We start from the raw sequence: 23,039 nt of genomic DNA, 5'->3' as shown, positions 1-23,039 counted from the left end.
GAAAAGGGTGGTAAGATACTGGAACAGGTTGCCCAGAGAAGTCGATGTTCCATCACTGGAACTGTTCAATGACCAACATGATCTCATGGAAGATCCCAGGGCAGGAGGGATGAACTAGATGATCTTTAAAGATCCCTTCCAATTTCCATCATTTTCTGACTTCAATAATCGCCATAGTCAGAATCACAGAGTGGTTTGGCATTCACCACAACTCTTACTCTGAACTTCAGAAAATTCATATGTGTCTTTTTTTCATATGAGCTGAAATGCTAACAATATCTACTCCTCTATTACCAAGAAAGCTATGGAGATAATAAATATAAAGACATACCCACTCTTTTTAACTCCTTTCACTAATTTGCAGTTATTTAGGAGCATTTTAAAACAATCAGTTCATAACATTTAATTTCAATATTTTATTAAAATTTATTTTATCTTCTAGCTGATTACCATGCAATACTACTTAATTTTATAATACCATTTTTATCTGTCATTATGGTAAAATTTAGCTAAAACTGAGATTCACTAGCATAAGATTAGCTAACTATGAGCATCATATCAGGTCCAAGCCCTTTGGAAAGAGACATAAATAAAAGAAATAAAACTTTAGAATAGCTGTAAATAACATAAGCTAGTGGGAATTCTTTAGTATTCCTCTCAATGCTGTATTAGGATTTATTATTTCCATTTACAAATCTAGCCAGCAGCAATGTTGAAACAATATTTTATGTGCTAGTTTCAATTTATCCCCCTTTCTTCATCACATAAAATGTGACAGAAGTAGCTGATTGCAATAACAGATCAGTAGCAGCTCACCACTTTGTTTCAGTTATACTACTTTCCACTGAACTAGAAAAAGTAGCTCTGCTTTTAAATTAGATTTGTTACTTGAGACAATAAAGCCATAAATGTCCAGATGTGTGGTTCCCCTACTTGATAATTTCAACATCTACAACTGTTTTCATTTCTCTACTGAAACCGATTAGTACTTGAGTTAAAAAGGAAGTCTATCAAAATGTAAAACTATTGTTTACCAACTTCAACTACATAAAAACTAACATGATGTGAATGATCTTGCATTGTATAAGGAAAAACAAATTCTACAGGCTTCCTTTGAATAGCAAGGTATCAGAGCAAGCACAAACTCAAATGAAGGCTCCCCTCCACTCTGCATCTTAACACATGGTTAATCACAAACATTCAGCTGTGATTATTGCTCGTGCCAGTGTATCTGGCTGAAACCCTAATTTCAAATAATCAGCAATTTGTGTTTTATCTGTAGCATTTTACATGCTCCCACATTCCATTCTCAATTCTCTCATGTCTGGTTTTCTTCAAACCCAATTCTGACTTGACTTATGCCAGTGAGACTTTGACTTCATCTTTAGTGGTGGCTTCAATCTGCAGTGCAGAAATGGCCTCAAGGAAGACTTAAATACCATTTTTCCTACCCATTTATAAGCCTTGCACAGCCTTTCTTCAGGGTAACCTTGAAGCATCCTAATCTGCATGCTGAAGACAGCAAACTGCACTCACAGGGCAAACTCCAAGCATCCCATCTTGCCAGGCCTGACCCATCATATGGAAGATGTCAAGCAGAGGAAACCAAAGCAGTCTCCAACAGCACATAGGAGATGGATTAGAGGAACTCGGGGCTCAGAACCTGAGCCCCACACACTTTGAATCTGCCAGGAAAGAAATGGCAGACAAACTTCAAGAATCAGACCTTCAAAGACCAGGGCTGCTTGACATGTACAAGAAAAAGAGCTTACAAAAACAAAAACAGGAGGGGGAAAAAAACTAAAACAAAACAACACATAATATTACAAGACTCATAGGATTACAAGACCATACTACAAGATTCATTCCAGCAAGTACTTGTGCACACTTGATTTCCTTTGTAAAACTACAAATGCCCTTCATCCTTAACAGGTAAGACAAACATCTCTATTCTGTGTCTTGAAAAAAGGAAAGCTGTGCAGCATCTCTTGTAAAAAAAAAAAAATACATCGGGGGGGGGAAGTTAATAACACTCATAAGCAAGTACAAACTGGTCTTCAATTGGAGCAATGTCAAAAAAAACCAAACAACAAAACAGTATCAAATTACTTAATTTGCATCTCTGTCCATAGTTATGTCAGGAGATAGAACCCTTCTTTCGAAATGCCAGACATGAGCTATGAAAATTAACTAGCCACTTCATGCTATGACAGTAGCTGCATATCTATTATCAGTTGTGGAAGTCTCTTCTCCCCTGCCCAATCTTCAATCCACATTTGTGTGAAACCACCGTCTCTCAGAAGTGACCTCTCCTGACAACCTCACTGATTCTTTCAAAATGACAAAAAAGCGTAGAAATAAACCTTTCAAACAACAGTACCCACTGAAGTAAAATAGAACATTTGAGTAGAAAAATCAATAACTGCTGCAATGAAGAATTTAAAAAGAGGCTCCCAACATACATTTTCTGTATCCTATCAAAAATCTTAACAGCATGAAGTTAAAAGCAACAGTAAAGTATAACTTGTGTTTAACATGCATTTCCTGACTGGATGGTCACTGTGGCACAAATTAATACAGGTACTTATCTATGTCACTGTTGTGTGTCCCCAGGCCCAGCTCTGAAATGTGGAACTAAGGTGAAAAATGGAATCAACAAAATCAAACTGGCATCCCAGCTCCAAATACAAAAGTATGCACTCAGGAATGAATTTCAGATAAGTCTGTACACTTAGTGGTGAGAGATATCAAAACCAACAGTCAGGAAATGCCAAAGAGAAATTTATTTCTTAAAGTCCTTCTATCAAAACTAAACACAAACTTGTAGTAAATGTATGGGCAGGGGAACCACAGCACCACCTCTCCTGGTCTATGGTATTTAGTTATGCTTTTGTATATAAATAACAGAAACAGATTTTTTTCTTTGAAAATAATGCAGGAAAAAGAAAAGAGGACACCCTGTTACACAACACTAAGAACACCTACCCCATAAGTCTTTCACCAATTTACAGCAAATTTAAGCCCTTATGCACTTTGAGATGACCCAGCAACAGGCTAGAGAGGAGACTAAAACCTGGCCAGTGAAACCAAACCACTCTGCAGAAATGAGTAGAAAGAGAAATGTAGAAACAGGAGAAACATGGAGCTGCAGGTGGTGAAGGAGAAAGTTATGAAGTTCAAAAGCAAGGTCCACCTCAGAAACAAAACTGGCTCTTTCAAGGGCAACTTACACAAACATATTTTTAGCATTGTTTCTACTACATGCTTGTCCAGTGTAGGTCAAGTTTGAAGACCTTCCACTGGAGAAGCCATGGATAGAAAAAGAACAGTATGAGATTAAAATGGCCATAAAATACAACAAAATAGCAGTAATATTCCAATAGTAATATTCTGGTTCCTTGGCTTCTGTTCAGCAAAAAAAAAAAAAAAAAAGGAAGGAAATACAAACAACTGAAATTAGTACATTTTCCTCTTTATATAGTTTCTGATTTCATTGTACATTGTATTTTACAAAAATAATTCCCTTAGTAAGGGATTTCTGTTGCCTTATAACAGTTCTAATAAAGAACAAAACTGGAAAAAGTAAGCATCAAATAATAAATTGAATGTTACTGTGTAGCTTTGAGCCATTCCCATCTGTTCTGTCAGCAGATCCCAGGAAGAAGAGATCAGCACCTTCCTCTCCATTTCCCTTTTCAGATAGAGAGCAATGAGGTCACCCTTCAGCCTCCTCCTCTCCAAACTAGACAAGCCCAAAGTCCTCAGCCACACTTCTCAGGACATCTTCCAGCCCTGTCACTGGCTTTGTTGCCCTCCTCTGGGAGCATTCAAGGACTTTCACATCCTTATTAAATTGTGGGGCCCAGAACTGCACAGAGTACTCTGGGTGAGGCTGCACCAATGCTGAATACAGAGAGATAATCACCATTTTGAGCAGCTGGTGGTGCTGTGTTTGATGCACTCCAGGATGTGATTTTCCCTCTCGGCTGCTTTGGAACCCTGCTGATTCCCATTCAGCCTGATGCTGATCAGCCACCCCAGATCTTTTTCTGCAGGGCTGCTCTCCAACTCCTCCTCTGCCAGTTTATACTTGTGCCCAGCATTATGCAGAATCCAACATTTTTTACTTGTCAAATTTCATTCTATTAACCCCTGCCCAATGTTCTAACCTATCTAGATTACTCACATCCCTCAAAAGAACCAACAGCACCTCCCAATTTGCTATCATCATTAGTGCAAATTTGCACTAATGTTGCATTCACCTGCTGCACCCAGAGCACTGATACATGCATTGAACAGAGCTGGTCTGGAACCAAACCCTGAGGAGCACCAGTGATGGACAGACACCTGCCAGGTGTGCCCCCACTGATTACAACCCTTGAGCCCTGTCCTTCAGCCAGCTCTCCCAGCACACCATGAGCCCACTGGTCCCACAGCTGTCCCTGGCATTCCCTGAGCTCATCTTTGGCCATGCCTGAGGCTGTTGATGCTCCTGCACCCGCACCCAGCCCTGGGAGCCAGCCCAGGCTGAGACTGACAGCACAGGACTGAGCTTTAAGGTCCAAAATAACATCTTCATTTATTCCTGATGTGTAAGTAACGTCCTTAGACTTATATTCCAGTTAGCAAAAGCACAAAGCAAAATTTCAACACCAAAACCAAATAAAGATCACCCGAACAAGAAGAAACAAAAAAAGCATATAAAACCTATCAGAACAAAACAAAACAGAACAGCAACAAAAAATACTGCATAGGATTCTAATGTGAGAAAACAAACAACACTTAGCACTATATTAGTCACACTGTTTAATATATTACTATCAGATAACTTTAGCACTGTGTTATATAAACATATGTAGAAATCCAGCATTAAGCTTGACTATGTACATATATTTCCTCTGCCATCTTTTAATGGCATACAACTCTTAAAAAAAAACCATGAAAAATAAACAAAACCACCAAGCAGCAGTATCCCCAAAAAGAAAAAAAGACACTGAGGGCAAAAACACATTTTGGAACAAACACCTGAAGTTATTCTGTTACTGTAACTAACTACTGGGATTCCTCACAACTAAATCAAATATAAAATGCCCTTAGAGGAAGCCATTTTTATAACACAGATGTTTAAACCACAGAAAAGTCAATGCTGGTTACTGGTTAATCCAAAGTAATTAAGTTAAAGAGATGACTGAATGCAAGAAATGCTTATAAAACTGATCATCCTAAAAATTCCTTCCCTGAATTTGCAACTATAAACCAAAATTAAATTATCACGGGTCACAGTGTGACTCACACTGACACCTAATTTTAAACATCTGGATTTGACACCAGGAAATGGATATGACAAATAATTTTTTAGAAAGTCTTAGGTTTTCTTTTGGATTTATGCTGACAGTGACATCATCTGTAATTTGCTGGCTCCTATCACAAGATATACTGGGTTCTCCTGTAGACAGATGGCTACAAATAGAACTATATTGACCTAAACTTTGGGTTGATATTTCCTAATCAGTTTATACAAAGTCAAACTTTATTGCTGTTACAGACCAAAACATTAAAAGATACAACTTCACATATACCAAAAACAGAAAAAAATAGACCAGAGTAACTAGAAAAGAAATTAAGAAAATCACCAACCATCACCTGTATCGCAACACACAACACTATTTGTTCTCTGGCTGTCATCATTAGTAGTAGGTTCCTAGAAAGACAACCATCAAAATCCAAAATCCATCACCAATGAAGCAGCAAAAGATGGAGATTGGTACTTTTGAAAATAGACTATGCACTGCTTTGATTAAATTTACATCTCTGAGTATGGGACACCTTTCCTCTTTTTAGAGCACTGTCTTCTCAAATGCACAGAAAAACTACTAGATAAACACAAGCTGTAAAAACAAATGAGCACGGGGATCCTTGTGTCTCCACACACTTGTGAGTTATGACTGCCTTCTTGTGGTTTCTCAGACTTCACTCTTACCACTTCTAAGACTGATCCCAACTGAGGTCTTATTCTGTTTAGCAGAAGTCTTTACCAATCTGTAAAGGAATCCAGATGCAATAAACTTCACTTCTCCCTGCAACAGGAGGAATTAAACACACAGACACCAACTTGAAGCTATTAAAGTTATATATTGAATCTCAAACTATATTTGGGCCAAATTTCGAATACATTTTTTGGGATTAAGTAATCCAGTTCAAGTGAACAGAAACTAGTCTAACAGCATTAATATGGGAAGCAAAAGACAGCTTATCAACTACTTGTTCATAGGCTCTATTTCAAAATCCCCACCCTTTTGAAATGCTAATGCACCTCTTCTGTTGTGTCATAAACTTGATTTTCTATAAATATGAAATAATGAGATAATAAAAGTATGTGCTGGCTCAAGGATGTGACAGAAGTGTAGCCTTGGGAAATTAACACCAAAAGCACAAAATATGTTCTAAAAATGTAATGCTTGCTTATGTAAAATACAACATAAATGTAGATATATACAATCTACTTTGTATTTGAAAAAAATACAACTGGTTCTCAATATACTGTAGGATATTGCATGCTGTTTTGAATGCTGATTTGATTTTATAACTGAAAACTACAGTCTAATTACTATTCTGTATAATTATAAGATTACTGGTTAGTTGGGTGACTCCCAAAGCATGTGATGTGGTATGTTTATCACAGGCTGCTTTTGCCTCCACTGCCTACCAACAGAGCATTCCACAATCACCTACAAACTCCCTAGGAAGTCATGTGGACCACAGAAACACATCTTTTGAGCAAAACACCTGGGCTTGATGGGCTTGATGTATGCACTACACATATTTCAACTCTCCCCTTTCCTTCAACCAGTTCTAGTCTGGTGCCACAGACACAATGCCCATTAGTTGCTAAAGCACATTACATCCCTCTGGATTATCTCTCCCAGTTATGTTAACCCAGAAGAAATCCAGTGCATGAACTCTCAGACTGGTCCATAAACAGAAATAAAAGGTGATCATGATATGTAAGAGACTCACTCCCAAAACAAACTTTGATCTACATTAAAACACTAATGTGACGTAGTATCTCAGACATTTCTAACATCTCCCAAACACACAAGAGTAGTAATTCAGTGCTTCCTATTAGACTTAATTTTCCTCAAAAGCCACAGTTTCAGAGACAGTGAGGGCAGCTTTTCCTTCTGGACTTGCAAAATGCTTAAGGTTCTGTTGTCTCACATCCTTAAGAAACTAATTACACACACACAACAAGAATAACAACCATGCATTTTTATATCAACTAAAATGTCCATTATATATAGGCTAACCATAAAATACACAAACACAGAATAGTCCATGCATGTTGCATTGTCATGGAGTAAGTTCTGATCCCAAAAACTGCTAAATGCATTTTACTGCACCACATACTGGCCATGTGAAGTTTCACTGCATTTTCTCCTATTCTGTTCTGGCAGTATGAGAGGGACATCATTACAGACCACACTTGTAACTTGCAAGAGTATGGATACACACACCTGTCCTTCAAACTTAGCAGCTCTTCAGTGGCCATGTTACTATGACTCAGGTACCATCAAATTACACATTCACATTCTTGGGCTTAACACATTATCTATTTCCACCATAATCCCATGAAATTCACATGATAAATTTCAGGAATGTATTTCCTTTTTCTTTGGCATGTGTTACCAGTTTACAAGACACTAAATATTTCAAGCCACAGTAGCAGCCACATCCCCACAAGCTGATGGATACATATATTTTAATTTCCCTTTTAAAGGAACACAAAAATATACAAATTCCATGAAGCACCTCTCTCAACATAGAATATCTGTGACAAGTATCTCCTTATTCCTATTGTCTTGATGTATTACTATAAAACTTTTCCTCTTTGAAGGCAATAAGCCCAATAAACATAACTGCCAATATGAATATTTTGTTTCACTATCTTTTAATACTTTTAAAACATCTAGTAAATTATAATCTCAGCAGTAAAATTTAGCACAAATAACAATCCTACAGATGAAATATGCAGTCTAAAATTTGACCACAATTATTCATTGGTAGCTCCAGAGACCTATTAATATTTGTAACATTTTTTATACAAAAATAATGTTTTGGAGGAATTATTAAAGTACATAGCAAAGCTCTCAAAAGTAAGAAGTGTAAAATTTAACATAGTCCTTGGAAGTCTAAGTGTTGTGTAAACAGTCTTTGGGGATTTTTGTTCCCTTTTCCAAAGAAAAACGAAAATTTTTCACTTCACCTGTCTCAGTGAGTGAAGTGCACCTCACCAGACCTGGGATTTCCTAAAAACATTTGCAAAAGAGTTGTGGCCATTCATGAATTAGATATTTTGTCAAATAAAAATTAGTCTTGGACTTAAACAGAATAGCCTATCTGCAATCTGAACCAAACCCAAAATATTGTTAGAACTTACACACACACGAAAAAAAGTCTTTCACCACAACAGATAAAGCAGCATTTCAGAAAAAAAAGTATTATTTCCCTGATATATTTTAATTATTAATATTTTCATACATCTGCCTTCACTGTAGATGCTGCAGGGAGACAGAAAAGATGTAATGGGTGCAGTTTAATAAGGCCACAATTTATTGCTTCCTCTCCAAAGCACAGCTCAACAAAAATCTTATCAGACAGGTTAACACTCTTCTCTCCATTGCTCCTATTTCTTTGTTCCTTGGCTGTCCCTTTCCAACCCAGCCCTCACTTCTGCAGAAGGCCAACACACAGGGCTGCCAAAGGAAGCCTGTCATAAAGACTGGGAGATGCCAGTGGCCTCTGCTCAGATACCCCACATGCCATCACATCCCATCACTTTCTGAACACCCTCCTCCCGGCAGAGTCACACAAGCAGAGGAACTCCTGGTGCCCTTCCCCAGACCAGGCAGTGCTGCTGTCATTCCCCAGCTCCCAGACCTGCAATCCCTGTTGGTGTTCGTGTGCACACCACATCCTTATTCCTTTCCTATTTTAAGGAATGGTAACAGATTGCACAACAGCAGAAGTTGCAATGACATTGTGGTGACAATGGATGAAAAACAGACCTCAAGGGAAGGAGCACCCTGAAGGGTGGGTGAGTCTTTCCCATTCCACTCGAAATTTAACACATCTGCTAACCTGATCCTAGCAGAGACCCATTGGCCCTGCAACACTGACAGTACATTCCTGACAGAAACAACCTTTTAATACAAGTTACAATAGATTCCTCCCTTTTTCTAAGGGGCTTTTTCCAGTTTAAGAACTATATGCTACAAGAAATGTATATTCCATGGGACAATTGCTGCAGTCCATTGTTCTAGACCACTGTCGCAGACATCTTTTTCACTAAAAATCCTTTCTTTAGGATTTTCCCTTCTGGGAAGCTGAGGCCCCAGAAAAAGAATATAAACAATGGTTATCTGCTGCTGTGGAATGCAACAGGTGGATTCCTGATTGGGCCATCTTGGATATTTATAATTAATGGCCAATCAAGGACTGAGCTATCTCGGACAGAGTCCGAGAGAGCTGCCTTTGTTATCATTCATTCTTTTCTATTCTTAGCTTAGCTAGGTTCTGAGGAAACCTTTTCCTTTCTTTTTCTTTTAGTATAGTTATAATGTAATAATATGTATCATAAAATAATAAATCAAGCCTTCTGAACATGGAGTCAACATTCTCGTCTCTTCCCTCATCCAAAAACCCCTGTGACCACGGTCACAGACCACCTTGCAAGCAACCTAAGACTGTGAAAGGACTGATGAGAGAGAGAAGAAATCAACATTAAATTATACTGACAACAATATACTAAAACTACTCATACAATTCAAGGTGCAGGGGTATTAACTTGATCTTTCTTCACCGACAATCTTCAGTGGAAAATTTATGTTGCTTCATCACATTGCCATAAAACTTCCCACAAACATAAAAGCACTTCATATGTCAGGTTTTCAGAATACAGTCTAACTAACTAATGAAGACATACCATAAAAGGAAAATTAATCTCCCTTGAAGGCAGAACTGAAGCATTTGTCATTAACACATCTGGTTACCAGAGACGTAGCTGTTATGCAGAACAAGCATTTGCTGACAGGTCCATCATGTTTCAGACCTTCCTGGCACCAGGTGAAAGAGCTAAAAATTAAATCAGGTTAATTTGCATTGAAGTTATTGAAAGGCTTGTAACATGAGAGATGTCAAAGCACAGCCTAAGTCCCTACCCAAGCCACATAATTTTAAAGCCTTCAGTTAATGTAAACAATTGGATATGGAATTTCACAGAATTCCACTGCAGGAATCACACCAGTTGTGAAGCCCAGCATTTACTTTTATATCTTTAACCTAAATCAACAGCCACAAAGAAAACCATTGTAATATATATCCTTAAGCTCTAAAATGTGGATGACTGCAGTTAATACCAGTTGTCAATAATGTGTACTATCAGCAGGCATTTTAAAATAAGGTTCTTTTTCTTTCTTAAATCACCATTTTCTGCAGAACTGACAAATACTTCAGTTCTTCCTTTTTGGAAAGTTGCTGATAGTGGTGGTGTGCTCCAGGAATTCTGTCCCAGTTCTAAAGTTTCCCTCCATTTTACTAGCCTTGTCACCTGTGTAAAGCAACTAAGAAAGAAAGACAGTGAAGGGGGTTCTGGTACTCCAACTAGATTGATAATATCCAAGTTTCTCCTTCATTAGACTGAGGAGCTCTGCTCGATTTACTTTCTCAGTGGGAAGTTCATGGGTGAGAACAAGTTAACTGAGGCTGGATCTATACCAGATGGATCTCCTAAGTATGACTCAGCATCTTAGAGGCATAAAAATTTGACATCTACTCCTGTTATTAAAAGAACATGCCATGCCTGCTGATGAAACTTAAAGGGATACTTTGGAATCTCTGACAGCACCTGGATACATGGAGTAATAATCAGGAACTGGGCAGTATCTAATCTTTAAAAAAAAAAATTGTCTACTGTCTTTAGAGGTACTTAGCTCCGGTTACATTAAATTGCTTCTACCTTCCCTTGTCATCTGAAAGAATCTCTTCTACAAATATTTAAACGTGCTTTACATCTAGCATATATCTGGCAATTCAGTTTTACTTTGTCCTAATGGCATTGTGTCATTTACTACCACTGAACTGAAAAAAAAAGATGTCATGACACAATAAGATGATATTTAACAAATTCAAGTTAATTGCCTTCAAAGAGCATACTGAGAACTTTTTGGTTTTTTTATCTCTAAACTGTAAACAGGTATTTCTATTATATTTTCACTGACCTAAGCTTGTTTCCATTGAAACTGTGGGGTGCATTACTATCAAATGCAGAGATATCAGACTCAGGCCAGAAACAAAAACTCGCGAAAAATCCCATCTTAGGCTACTAATTACATGAATGGAAGAATCAATGAGTATCAGTCAGAAATCTGAAAGATCCCCAGTTAAAGTAAGCAACATGAGCCTACCCTACATTAATTTGTAAAGCTCTTCAGTTTTTAAAACTAACCAAGTCATGTTTTCTATTCCAAAACAAAGGCAGCCAGCATATATCCTTTAGGAAACTGTAAATGTTCACTTTTCTACAATTTGGAAAACAGCTAAGGTTAAACTTAACTTTCAAGTTTAGTTCACATTGCTGCTCTTTTTTTCTACATAAGGACAGTTTTGAACACAGGAAGAAGACTTGAAATAATTATTGTTCTCTGTTCCACATCAATTGCCACTGAAAATTCTGGCTTTGATGCTGTCCAGTGCTCAAATGCACAGGTGTGAATCTATGAATAATCAAATCTTTTACAAGATGAACTAATATTCTGCATGCGCATTTCTACTCCACTTGGTGAGGACCCACTGGACAGAAAACCCATGAAACTTACCAGAAAGCTCCTGTCTTTCACATTGTGTATTCAACTTTTTAACCCAAAGAAAAAATCCAGCAATAAGCTCCTAGCTGTAAAAATCTACATCTTCTTTCCTTATCTACCCTGACAAACATGTCCCATAGCTGCTACTAAGTACTATATGAAGTGACACACTCTTCATTAATTGGATTATTTTTACCTCTTTGTGTCAGTTTGTCTAAGCCCAAATGTTTCTTCCACCTACTGCATATCCAGACTGACCAATGTTTGGCTAATTCTTGATCTCAGTTCACGGTTGCATAGAAGGAAATTTCAAAGCAGAAGAAAGCCTCAAGCTCTTTTAGTTCCAGTTCCCTTCCCAAAATTGTTAGGTACAAATTAAATGTCAACATATTATAGACTCTTTGTAACTAATTAAAAATGGGGGCAGATAATGGTGTGATTCATTATTGTCTAGTTGTAGTTACACATTAACATGATTTTATTGTTGTCAAAGGAGCTACAACCATCACCTAATCGAAAAAGAAAAAAAAAAGCCACACTGTTGAAATAGTTTATACATAGGGATATGAATTCTGGGGAAGAGAATGACAAATAGTCACTGTATTAAGACATCATCATCGTAATAATACATTGTTATCACCCCTTCCTCACTATTTGCTGCTTCACATATCTGTTCAGCCATGTGCTAAATTCAAAGGAAATCCAAAGTCTTACAGCACAGAGGTCAAAAAAATGAATTTGTAGTGTCTAGGTCCAAAAATGCCCTGAGGCCTGACTGGAATGTTCCAGTCATTAGCAGTTAGAAAATATGATCAGTTAAATACAAATGACATATTGCTCTATGCTCATGGCCTAAATCACTAGCTGAGAAATCACATTCATGTACATGAGCTGAGATTGCTTTTCTTTCTTTTTTTTTAATATAAATTACTGTGAAGATAACTTCCCTAAAGAGTAATATATTAAAAAAAGAAAAACAGAACTATGCTTCTAAATTCTCATAAAAATGGCAGGGAGAGTTCAACTACGTTTGCACTAGACTAAATGAGTACATTATTCTCACCCAATCTTCACCATCAGCCTCAATTTCTGACTGTCTGGATACAAGACATTTGCTCCAAAGCAATTCTATTTCCCTCATATTATCTTTTACAGGATCCATGACAGCTAGATTGCTGAAAAAACAGGCTTCACTACCTTGGCCAGGTCTGCAGTTTCAGCTGTGACCACTTGAGGAATTACAGTGGCAGCAGTTTGTCTGAGCTCTGACATGAAATACAATGTCAGCTAGAACTTTGTTGTGAATTTTCATAATGGCCTTTCCTCTTCAATGAAGACAAAAGGATTTTCAAAACATGTTTACTATATTTCAAAACAGAAATATTAATTTTTTTAAACCAAGTAAAATTTCAAGCAGCTGAGAAAGGACAGAAATAAAACATGTTCACAAGAAACAGTTACAAACAACTCTTCCTACAGACCCATTACATCTGTTCTCTGCTTCCATAATTCCTTAATTTCAATTAATTGTGTCACAGGAAATTTTACAGTGCCCTCTACTCTCACATAATTTCTCCTTCCAGTATTGCAATCCTGCTAGAGTCTCCCTACCTCCACCTTTCTCCATTCTGAGATCCTGTCCCTTTTCTTGCTTTTCCTATAAGTTCTGAAGACATGTGCTCCTCAGCAATCTCAGCTGCTCATCAGGGGAGTCCTTTCCTTTGCAAGCTTGAGACAAGTCTCTTCTTTTTTAAGGAATGTAATTGCATATGTGTGTACATAACTTTGATGTCACATCTCTTTGACAGACTAGAGAGACACATTTGTGAAAATGTTATTCACAGAAGACAACAGAAATGCCATTAAAACTTTGGACTGGGGTTGTTCCCCAAATCTGATATTATTTTCAGTGGATAGAATGTGTGCTTCTTTTTAATCAGAGATGAAAAGAACAGTACTCTGCTTTCAAGTTTAAAGGGTCCACTTACCTTTCAACACCCCCAGTTCTTCATCTCTGTGTCCTGAGACCTCTTGGTCATCAAAAGACCAAAAAACAGATACACCTGGAGCTGGGACACCCAGTTCCAAAGCAGAAAGTGGAGCTCACAGCACTCTACTTTGCTGACTACATGGACCTAGTGTTCACACATGGACCTGCTCCAGCTGAAATCAACAGAAGGCTTTTCATGGACTTCAAAGGTTTTTGAAGTATAAAGCCTTATAAGGCTCAGCTGTGGGAGAGATCAAAAAATGAAGATTCTTGGTGTAAACTCCTGGGCAAGGAGTTTTAGCGCAAGGTTTACATTTGCTAGGCACCAGCTACTAAATATCAATACAGATGTGTCTGTCTTCTGTAGGATGTTGCTGATACTCAGTCATTATTCCTACTTTCAATCTTTAAAGACACAGATGCTAATTTATACCACTCTCTTTTTCTGTTTACAAAAGTTGGCTATGTACTCCAATCCAGCTAGTTGGATAGAGTAAAAATTCACATAGAATGGCCAGTGGAGATGCAGGTCAGAATGTGAAGAACAATTTCTATTGGTAAACACAAATTTAGCATTCAATCTTAAGAAGATGCCCTTTACAAAATGACAAAGGATGAGCATCTGGAAAATCAGTCTGCTTTTCAAGCTGTCTCAGAAATCTAACATTTTGGGGTTTTTTTCCTTATACAACACTTACTAAATCAAACACATTTTAATTAAGTTCAGAGCACTTGTTCATCACAGAGACAACCCATATTCAGACAACAAATAATGCTTTAATAATAGTTTTAATTTGAACACTACCCATCTGGAAAACCTTTTGCTCAGTATTAAGTGACTATATCTTCCAATGGAAAAAGATTTACATTTTAGAACTGACAGTGTTTTTCTTTGAGAAGTTTTCTAATGCTTTTCAAAAGCAGCATTCCCCCCCTCACCAACATGACTGTGACATTTAAACTACTCTTTGCCCATATTTTCTACATCTAAAATGTCTGCTTTAAAACCTATTAGTAATTAGCATTGGGTTTATTGCATCTGGTATCCAGCACATTTACCAAATTAACAGCAATTTTAATTTTACAAACATAACCATAAAGAAATTGTTTTCTTTATATATAGGAATACACAAGTAAACATGAGAAAAACATCTTGGCAACTCCTATTGTTCAGTACAATTCCTCACCATCCACTTATATTTTCATACAGTTCACTTGATTTGCATTTAAACTTACACTTGAGACACAGACAAGTATTTTAATTTAGGACAGCAATGAGCAAGTCTGAGTAATCAAAGCCTCTAGAAAACAATGACCAGGCCATGTAAACCCCAGCACTCACATCAACTATGCAAGCATCCTCTGAGGGCAAAGAGATTTGGGTCTGGTTGTGAGAAAGTGAAAACTCCCACTTAGGGAGGTTCATACCAGACCAGGTTACAACAGCAAAGACTAACTATGGCTCAATTACACAATACAGTGAATAATGCAACTGTTTTCACTAGCTGCAACCATTGTTATTCAAAACAAACCTTTCATTTTCACAGGTTTTACCCAAGATTCTGTTGGATCTGTGCACCTTTTGTTCATGACTGCAGATCTAGATAATCAGGGCACACCAAATGCCAGAATAATTATCCAGATCATATGCCATATGAACATCAAAAACAGGGGAAGGATTGGGCCTCTAATGAGTTTTGAGAAAAACAAAGTAATGACAAATGCTACAATTTGTCTATGGAAATAAATTAGGAGCAGCGGGCTTTGCAAGACACATGAAAGTCAGAATTACTTAACACAAGGGCTATTTTTGGAAAGGAGATGAGTACTGAAACAGCAACAAAAGCAGATGGCACACATCCTCACATTTAGAAAAGGTTGTGAACATGTCCCAAGAGAACTAAGCAAACTCAGTGCCTGGGCAGCCTGTCCATTGGAACTGAAACATTCTGGGAATAAGACACCACATATCTCACTACAGAAGTACCACATATCTTTTCAAAAGATTTAATAAAAACAATTTATAGTTTCAGAATTATTTGAGACAGTTACAATAAATGGTTTCTTCATGATTTCCAGCTTCTCTACAGCAGAGCACAGAGAGACACAAGCATCCTGGACTTTCAGCCTGGCCCTCACTTTCCCAGCTGGGACCCATTGCAGATTATTGCAGGTGCAGTCACTTCAGAGTTACAGGCAATTTGAAGGCAGATGTGCTGGCACTGAGACAACCAGCTTCCTGACTTGTAGGTGAAATCTGGTATTGCTTATCTAGAGGTAATCACTTGCACATTATTTGCTTGCAGATATAAAATTTGAGAACCTTTTATTACTCACTTAAAAGAATTGCCTGTTTTTCTTCAAAAACTTTAGTTGTCCTGAAAGGCAAGAGTCCTTCTACAACACTAAAAACAACCTCCTACCACCATATAGTTATCAGTCATTCAATATAACAAACTTCTAAGGCCTTACTCTTCCCTTTTACAGCTACTAAACACTATGCAACATATGGTTCTATTAGCTTAAAACAATATTTTTCCATACTTTCAAAAACAATTTTGAGTTAGCCTTGGCTCATCTAGCTTAGTACTAATTCCTAAGTACTAAATCATAGTATATTACTATTAGATTTACACTAAATCACATTTACAAGAGGTAATTTCTCTCTAATTTCCTTCCATATATCACGAAACTGGCTTACCACTTGAAGGATGTCTATGTTGTATCAAAATTTTCAGCTACAATTCATCCACTTCACAAGTAAGTCAACATGAACACAGCACCTCCATGTGACCAAGGTCACCCACGGTGTTGGCTGCATGTTTCTAATCAGTGCCCATTTTAATGAGTTTAAACAATCTCTCATGAGCCTGTTCAAGCAGCAATCACAATGCTGGATCACAAAACATGTATACATCTCTATGTACCTGGACTTTCCCCTGATGAATAAAGAAATGGATTTGCTAAGATTCAATTTAATGCTGAGGATTACCCCCTCAAAAAATTTAAAACTATAGTGAGATGTACCAATATCTGAAAGGATGGAAAAAAATTGATTTAGCATTGATTAGCATTGTAGTTTTAATGCACTGATAATCATAAATGGTCATATATGAACTCATGCAAGAAAATCTAAATCATTAAAATTAATTTAGAAGCAAGTAACAGGCAGGCATTATATCCTTAAAATGGATATCAGTAAACAGTATTTAGCAGGCATTATATCCTTAAAATGTAGCCAATCCTGTTCTCTGTTCTAGTCACTCCTCCACACCTGGAGTGCTAGTATTGGGTCCAGTATTGGGCCCCCCATTGCATGGAAAGAGATGGACTTAGTGGAGAGAGCCCAGAAAAGGGATAGTCATATCTCTCTCATGAGAAGAGGCTAAAAGAATTGGGAATATTTAGTCTGGAATAGAAAAACCTCAATGGTTTCTCATCAATGTTTGTAAGTACCTGATGGGAGAGAGTAAAGAAAATGAAGCCAGACTCTTCTCAGTGAAGCCCAGTAACAGCACAAGAGGCAATGGACACATGTGAAACATGGGAAACTTAATGTGAACATGAGAAAACACCCCTGTTGGTACTGTGAGGGTGGGCAAATGCTAGAACAAGTTGCCAGGAGGTGCTGTTCAGCCTCAGCATACACTCAGTGAGCATATGGCTGTAACCTCTCCAGTGACACCACACCACAACCACAGGCAATTTTACTGGCAACTACTCCAAATTCCTAGGACATGTTCTACCACCCTCTCAGCTTTTGACCCAGTAAACAAGACTGACCAGTCCTGTGCCTTAGGTAAATTATCAAGTTGCACATATTACCCAGGAAGACACTTGAGCTTGAGAGGTCTACAACAGATCCCAGCTAAGACAAAGATCAACAAGTCCACAGGTCAAAGTAAAGTTAGCACACCATAACATTTTTAGCCTAAGTAGTTATATTGATATTCAAGCTCTTATTCACAAAGAAAATTTTAATCATGCCAGTTTTAAAACATGTCTCACATGGCTGGCAATAGAGATTAAAATCCAAATTGTTTTTTCACTCCACTTGAAAACAAAACACTAAAAAAAGGTCACTGCCATGCCTGGTCCCCCAAAACAAAACAAGTTCATCCACAACTAATATCACAAATGGGAAAGGCTACACCCACAGACAGCAATGCAAGGAGTTTAGTCTCACTCCAGTAAAACAGACAGGATATGCAGAAAAGCTCTACCAAAACTAATCTGAGAGTTCAGGCCTCTTGTCCAGCTGGCTGTATGAGGTCCTGGTTTATACCCATACCCTTTTCAAAAAAACAAAAAATTTGTGCAGTAACTGATCTCATCTTCATGGGGCTTAACCTATTGTGATAAATAACTATAAAACCAGACTCACAAACTTTGAATACATCAAATTAAAATTTGTACCTTTCTCCTGGAGATCAACTAAAACACTGAGACAGAAACTGCCTTAATAAGAAAATGTTGAGGAAAGAACATGCCCAATGACATCACTGTACAACTTCTGTCCCAAAAATAGTATGCCTTTTTCCACACAGGATTCAGAGTCTTGAGGTTTCTTATGGAGCCAGACACCTTAGTTCTTCCTCTCATTTCAGACTAGAGGAGGAAAATTGCCCTGCCCATCTTATAAGGGCACTATATTAACACTGAGGCACGCTCTTTTAGATAACAGCCAAATGCACGCAATGCTGATTATGGTACAGGACTTCAAGGTTCAAATCTACACCTACTCCTAAGCAGGCCATTTGATGGTAAAGCTCCAGCTTACTGGAAGAGCATTCCTGCCATCCTCCCCTGTTCAGGTGTTTTAGAGAGAATTTTGTCAGAAAAAGAAGCACAGCACTAGGAACTCTGCTTTATCAAGGCAGTGACCCAAGAGCATGGACAGGCTCCAGTGAATGCTCCAATTGCTCCCTCATACATGTTTTGCAGCAGTCAAACCCCAAACAGTCAACACCCAAAAGATTTAAAATAAGTACTCTCTGAACATAAGGCTAAAGAGATGAGCTCTCTTTGCCCTTACTCTTTCTGGTTACAGGTCAATGAATGCTTCACTCTGTCCAGGGGCCTGAGTTACACAGTTGGGATAAAAATGCTTTCTCTCATCTGCAAAATTTCAGAGCAAGCTAAAGCCACTACTGAACACATTCCAGTAAGACAGAAGTGATATGTTGAAGTCTCTTCATTTAGTGATTAAACATAATTCTCTACCTTGGATGAGCATGTAATCAATACATTTTTATATAAAAGAAAAATCCACTATGACCTCTCCTGATTATAATTTTTTTTGATTGCTTAGGATGAAAGGCCTTTTTGCTAGCATGCTCTCTGTGAAAGATCATGGCCTGGAAATAGGCCATAGATATAAAACACACACATTTCATTGGGCCTAGGACCCACGTAGTGCATAACTCCCATAATGATCTCATGTATCATTTGGTACAACCTCTACATGGAACTTCCCAACACCACCAGAACTGGAAAACCCCCCAGCCATGGAGATTTTATAGGAATAAGCAGGCATCTGTGTCCCTCCAACAAGTACTCTGAAGATCAAAGATTTTTGATTTAGGTGACCGATTCTTCTTCTAGCCCACATCAATAGTCTACATGGAATAAAAAATATATTGCTTGACCTATGCTTCAGTTCAAATAATTTCTACTGGCATTGTCTACTGACAATGTACATTTAAAATAGGCTTAGAATTGCTTCCCAAGTGTAAATTAACAAATAGGCTTTTTAGAAAGAATACCGCTCTTGAAACTTTAAAAAATAAGGACAGTAAAGCAAAATGGGTGAAACTTCTCTGGGGGGGATCAATTAAAATCCCTTGTGAACACTTAAAAGTTGGAAATACATTAGCTGCCATTCAAACAAGAGCCAGAAAGTACAGAATTAACCCAGACTTCCTATTCATACTACCCGATTCTCTTTAAAAAGTTGTTAGTAATGTGATTTTAGTGCCATAAACTACATGAAATTAAGTCTCTGTGAAGTTTTGGGGACATCATCTCTTGCACAGCCTGTCCAGCTGCTGTCCCCCTAACCCCCACCACTGAGGCTGCATCTAAAGCAGGGCTGAGAAGGGAGTGGGTCAGTCTTTCAATTCTTGCCTAACTGGGAGACACTAGAGTTCCTTCCTGCTCTGATTGGGAAGAGCTAGTGTTTAGTTTGCTTCAAAGGTTGAATCAGATTACAAGATAAGTGGACATCTGAAATGAAAAGAGCTCCAGAAATTGCTACCAGTTGAGATGAAAAGGGGAGGGGAATGGCCAGAAGGAGGGAGCAGAGAAAGGAATGGAACATCATACCCTTTTAGCCCACATGGAATTATCTGGCCCAAACGTGCACATCCTACACTGTTTTATCAGTCTCCTGTGAGAACACTGGATGCCTGATGTACTTTAAAACTCTCCTCCTTTTCCTCATTATAAGACAATGGAGAGCTTAACTTTTATAAACGAGAGCGCTTTATCTTCCAAACATTACAGTCGTTTCATGTCTAACAGGAGTTTAATCCGTAGTAATTAAGATAAATTACCACGTGCTTTAGCAGGTTGAGGTTAAAACTCTGAGATTTTCAATTGATTACAAAAAAAACAGCCAGTTATCAAGTCCTAACTGAGTAATTCCCTACTTATTTTACTCTAGCTAATTAAAATGTAATCACGATTGTGTGCAGTGTGCATTCTGTCAGCAGTTTTACGTTGAAAAAGAAATCTTGTCAAGAAAACACACACAAAAAAAAAAAAAAAAAAAAACCCTTTCGCTGTGAAATTGGCTTGGTCTAAACTGCCTCTTTAGCCACTGAAACTGTAAAACAAGTAAGTTACAACTGCTTGACAACGCAATAAAAAACCCTGACCGCTCTCCGAGATAATGAGCTATATTAATGGGTATGCTCCTTTCAGGCCATCCCGGGATGCACGGAGCGCTGACAGCGGCCAGGCCAGGCCAGGGCCGCCCCTTCTCCGCTCGGCTCGGGTCGCAAGCCCGGTCCCTTCAACCCAAACCCGGCTGACGGCACCCAACCAACTCCCTGCTGCCTTTACACCGCACACACTCCGCTCTCCTTCAACATTCCCTCTGGTTTTGTCTTTTTAAATCGGTTTATCCCGAAATGCCTCTGAGACCTGCCTTTGGTGCCGACACCCTTGCCCCGAACACAACTTCACCCAAGGCGCTCTGCTCGGACGTTCCCGGCGTCTCAGGGACCGGCACGCCGGGGGGAGCGAGCGGCGCGTCCCCGAGGGGGCTCCCTCCGCTCCGAGCTGCCCTGCCCTTCCCCAAGGGGCTGCGGCTCTGGGGACGGAGAGCGGCTCACAGCTCGGAAGGGTTTCCGTCATCTGGATAAATTCGAGGAGGTTTAATATTTGCGCAGTGAAGAACAGGTGGGGAAAGGGAAAGGTGCGCGCGTAACTAGAAGAGGGGGAAGGACGGGCAGACACTCGCTGCTCTTGCACTAGCCGCGCACTGCTTCCAGCTTTCATTTCAAGCCCCGCAGGTCTCCCGCCACTTCAATTCCATTTCTCCCCACTTTATCCCTGTTCGTGCCGTTAGCCAAATATGTGCCTCTCTATCCCAGGGGGAAAAGAAAAAACACAGCGTTACCCCCACCTTCACCTTCCAGGAGGTCAGAACCAAGTATAACACGCTCACGATTATCGCTCTTGAAAAACAGGCTCAAACTTTCCCACCGGGCTGGGGAAGCGAGCCACCTGCGGCGGCCGGCTGGCGCACCGGCGCTCAGGCAGGCGGAGCCCGCGGGATCGCCGCCCGCCCTCGGCAGGAGAGCGCACGGCCGGCCCGGGAGCTCCGCGTCGCGCCCGCCCCACCGCCCGGACACCACCGGAGACAGCGGCCGGGAGCGCCGGGCACCTGCCAGGAGCCCCGGGACCCGCCAGGCGGGGAGCCCGGCCGGCACCCACAGGCACCGACGGGGCTCAGCGCTGCCGCGGGGCCGTGCCCACCTGCTCGGCGCCTCCAGGTGCCGCCCATCCCCTGGGGCTGCCGTCCCCAAGTTCGCCAACCCCAGCCCCAGCCTCGGCCGTCCTTTCCAACCCCACCCCGCGCTCCGGGAGACACCCGCTCTCCGGACGGTGGCAGAGGCTCCCTGCGCCGTGCCATGCCCCTACCTGGAAATGCTTGAAGAAGGCGGAGATGCGGGTGATCTGGAGGCTCAGGCACCTGGAGGTGCATCTGGCGGCGGCGAAAGCCTCGTCCTGCCTTCGGGCGGCGGCGGCGGCCCCCGGCCCGTCGGGGCTGCCGCAGGCGGCCGTCACCCAGAGGAGCAGGGCGAGGGACACGCCGGGCGCCCTCCGCACCATCGCTCCGCGGGAGAGGAGGGCAGAGGGGCGGCCGGGGGGCTGCGGGCGCCGGGGTGAGCTGGCTGCCGCTCGCTGGGCTGGTGCCGGGCAGCGCCGGGGACGGACACCTCCGCGCCGCAGAAACTACACAAGAAAGTTCAATCATTCAACTCCCCTCACCCCCGTCCTCCCTCCCGCCCGCCCCGGCCCACGGCCCTCCCCCGGCGGCAGCGGGCGGGCCGATGCCGGCAGAGCCGCGCCATTGGCTGCGCCGAGCGCCGGCGGCGGCGGGCGGGCCCCGGCCGTGCCCGCGGGCAGCGCCGTGCGGCCCCGGCCTGCCCGCCCTCGCCGCCTCCCTCCCTGCCGCCCGCACGCCGCCACCTGCGGGCACGGCCCGCCGCCGAGCCGCACGACCTGTCCCCACACACAGGCGTGGGGGTGGCTGGGCGCCAGGGAACACCCTGGTTAAGTCTCTTTTCAAAAATTGATTTTTAAAAGAAGAAATAAAAGGACAGGGAAGCGAGAAGGGAGGGAAATCACTTTTTGAAACTGGGTGCTTCTTGCAGAGTAACGCTGCTGTGAGCTCTCGTCCCAAGGTGACACACATACAGGCTCCTTTGAAGAGTTATTTAAAAATGAAAATCTACAAGTCATTAGTGCAAATATCTCTGTGTAATAGGTGCAGAGATTAAAACAGCACCTTGAGCTGTAAAATGGCCCCCATACAGTAAATATCAGCCTAACATCCTTTCCCTCTTGCCGTCGGCTCCGGGGCCGGAGCGTGTGCCGTAGGATGTAGCACAGAGGTTGCCTACCACATTCCTCTCCCTGTGCGCCCTGCGTGCACTCCTCCCGGCTCAAGTGTGTGC

General features: G+C 40.6%; 1 protein-coding gene across 1 annotated transcript in view; it reads right to left on the bottom strand.

Moving 5' to 3' along the window:
* Positions 1-22,206, bottom strand: part of ANOS1 (anosmin 1) — a 135,348-nt gene extending 113,142 nt beyond the window's left edge. Inside the window, exon 1 of the mRNA XM_063147910.1 lies at positions 22,000-22,206. Coding sequence (XP_063003980.1) covers positions 22,000-22,191 — 192 coding nt within the window. The 5' untranslated portion in view covers positions 22,192-22,206. The remainder of the gene's footprint in view (positions 1-21,999) is intronic.
* Positions 22,207-23,039: the final 833 nt, after the last annotated feature.

This window comes from Melospiza melodia, chromosome 2, assembly GCF_035770615.1.
Source record: "Melospiza melodia melodia isolate bMelMel2 chromosome 2, bMelMel2.pri, whole genome shotgun sequence".
NCBI classification, from domain to species: Eukaryota; Metazoa; Chordata; class Aves; order Passeriformes; family Passerellidae; genus Melospiza; species Melospiza melodia.
Note: the sequence above shows the minus strand (reverse complement) of the source record. Positions and strands in the feature narration are given on the sequence as shown.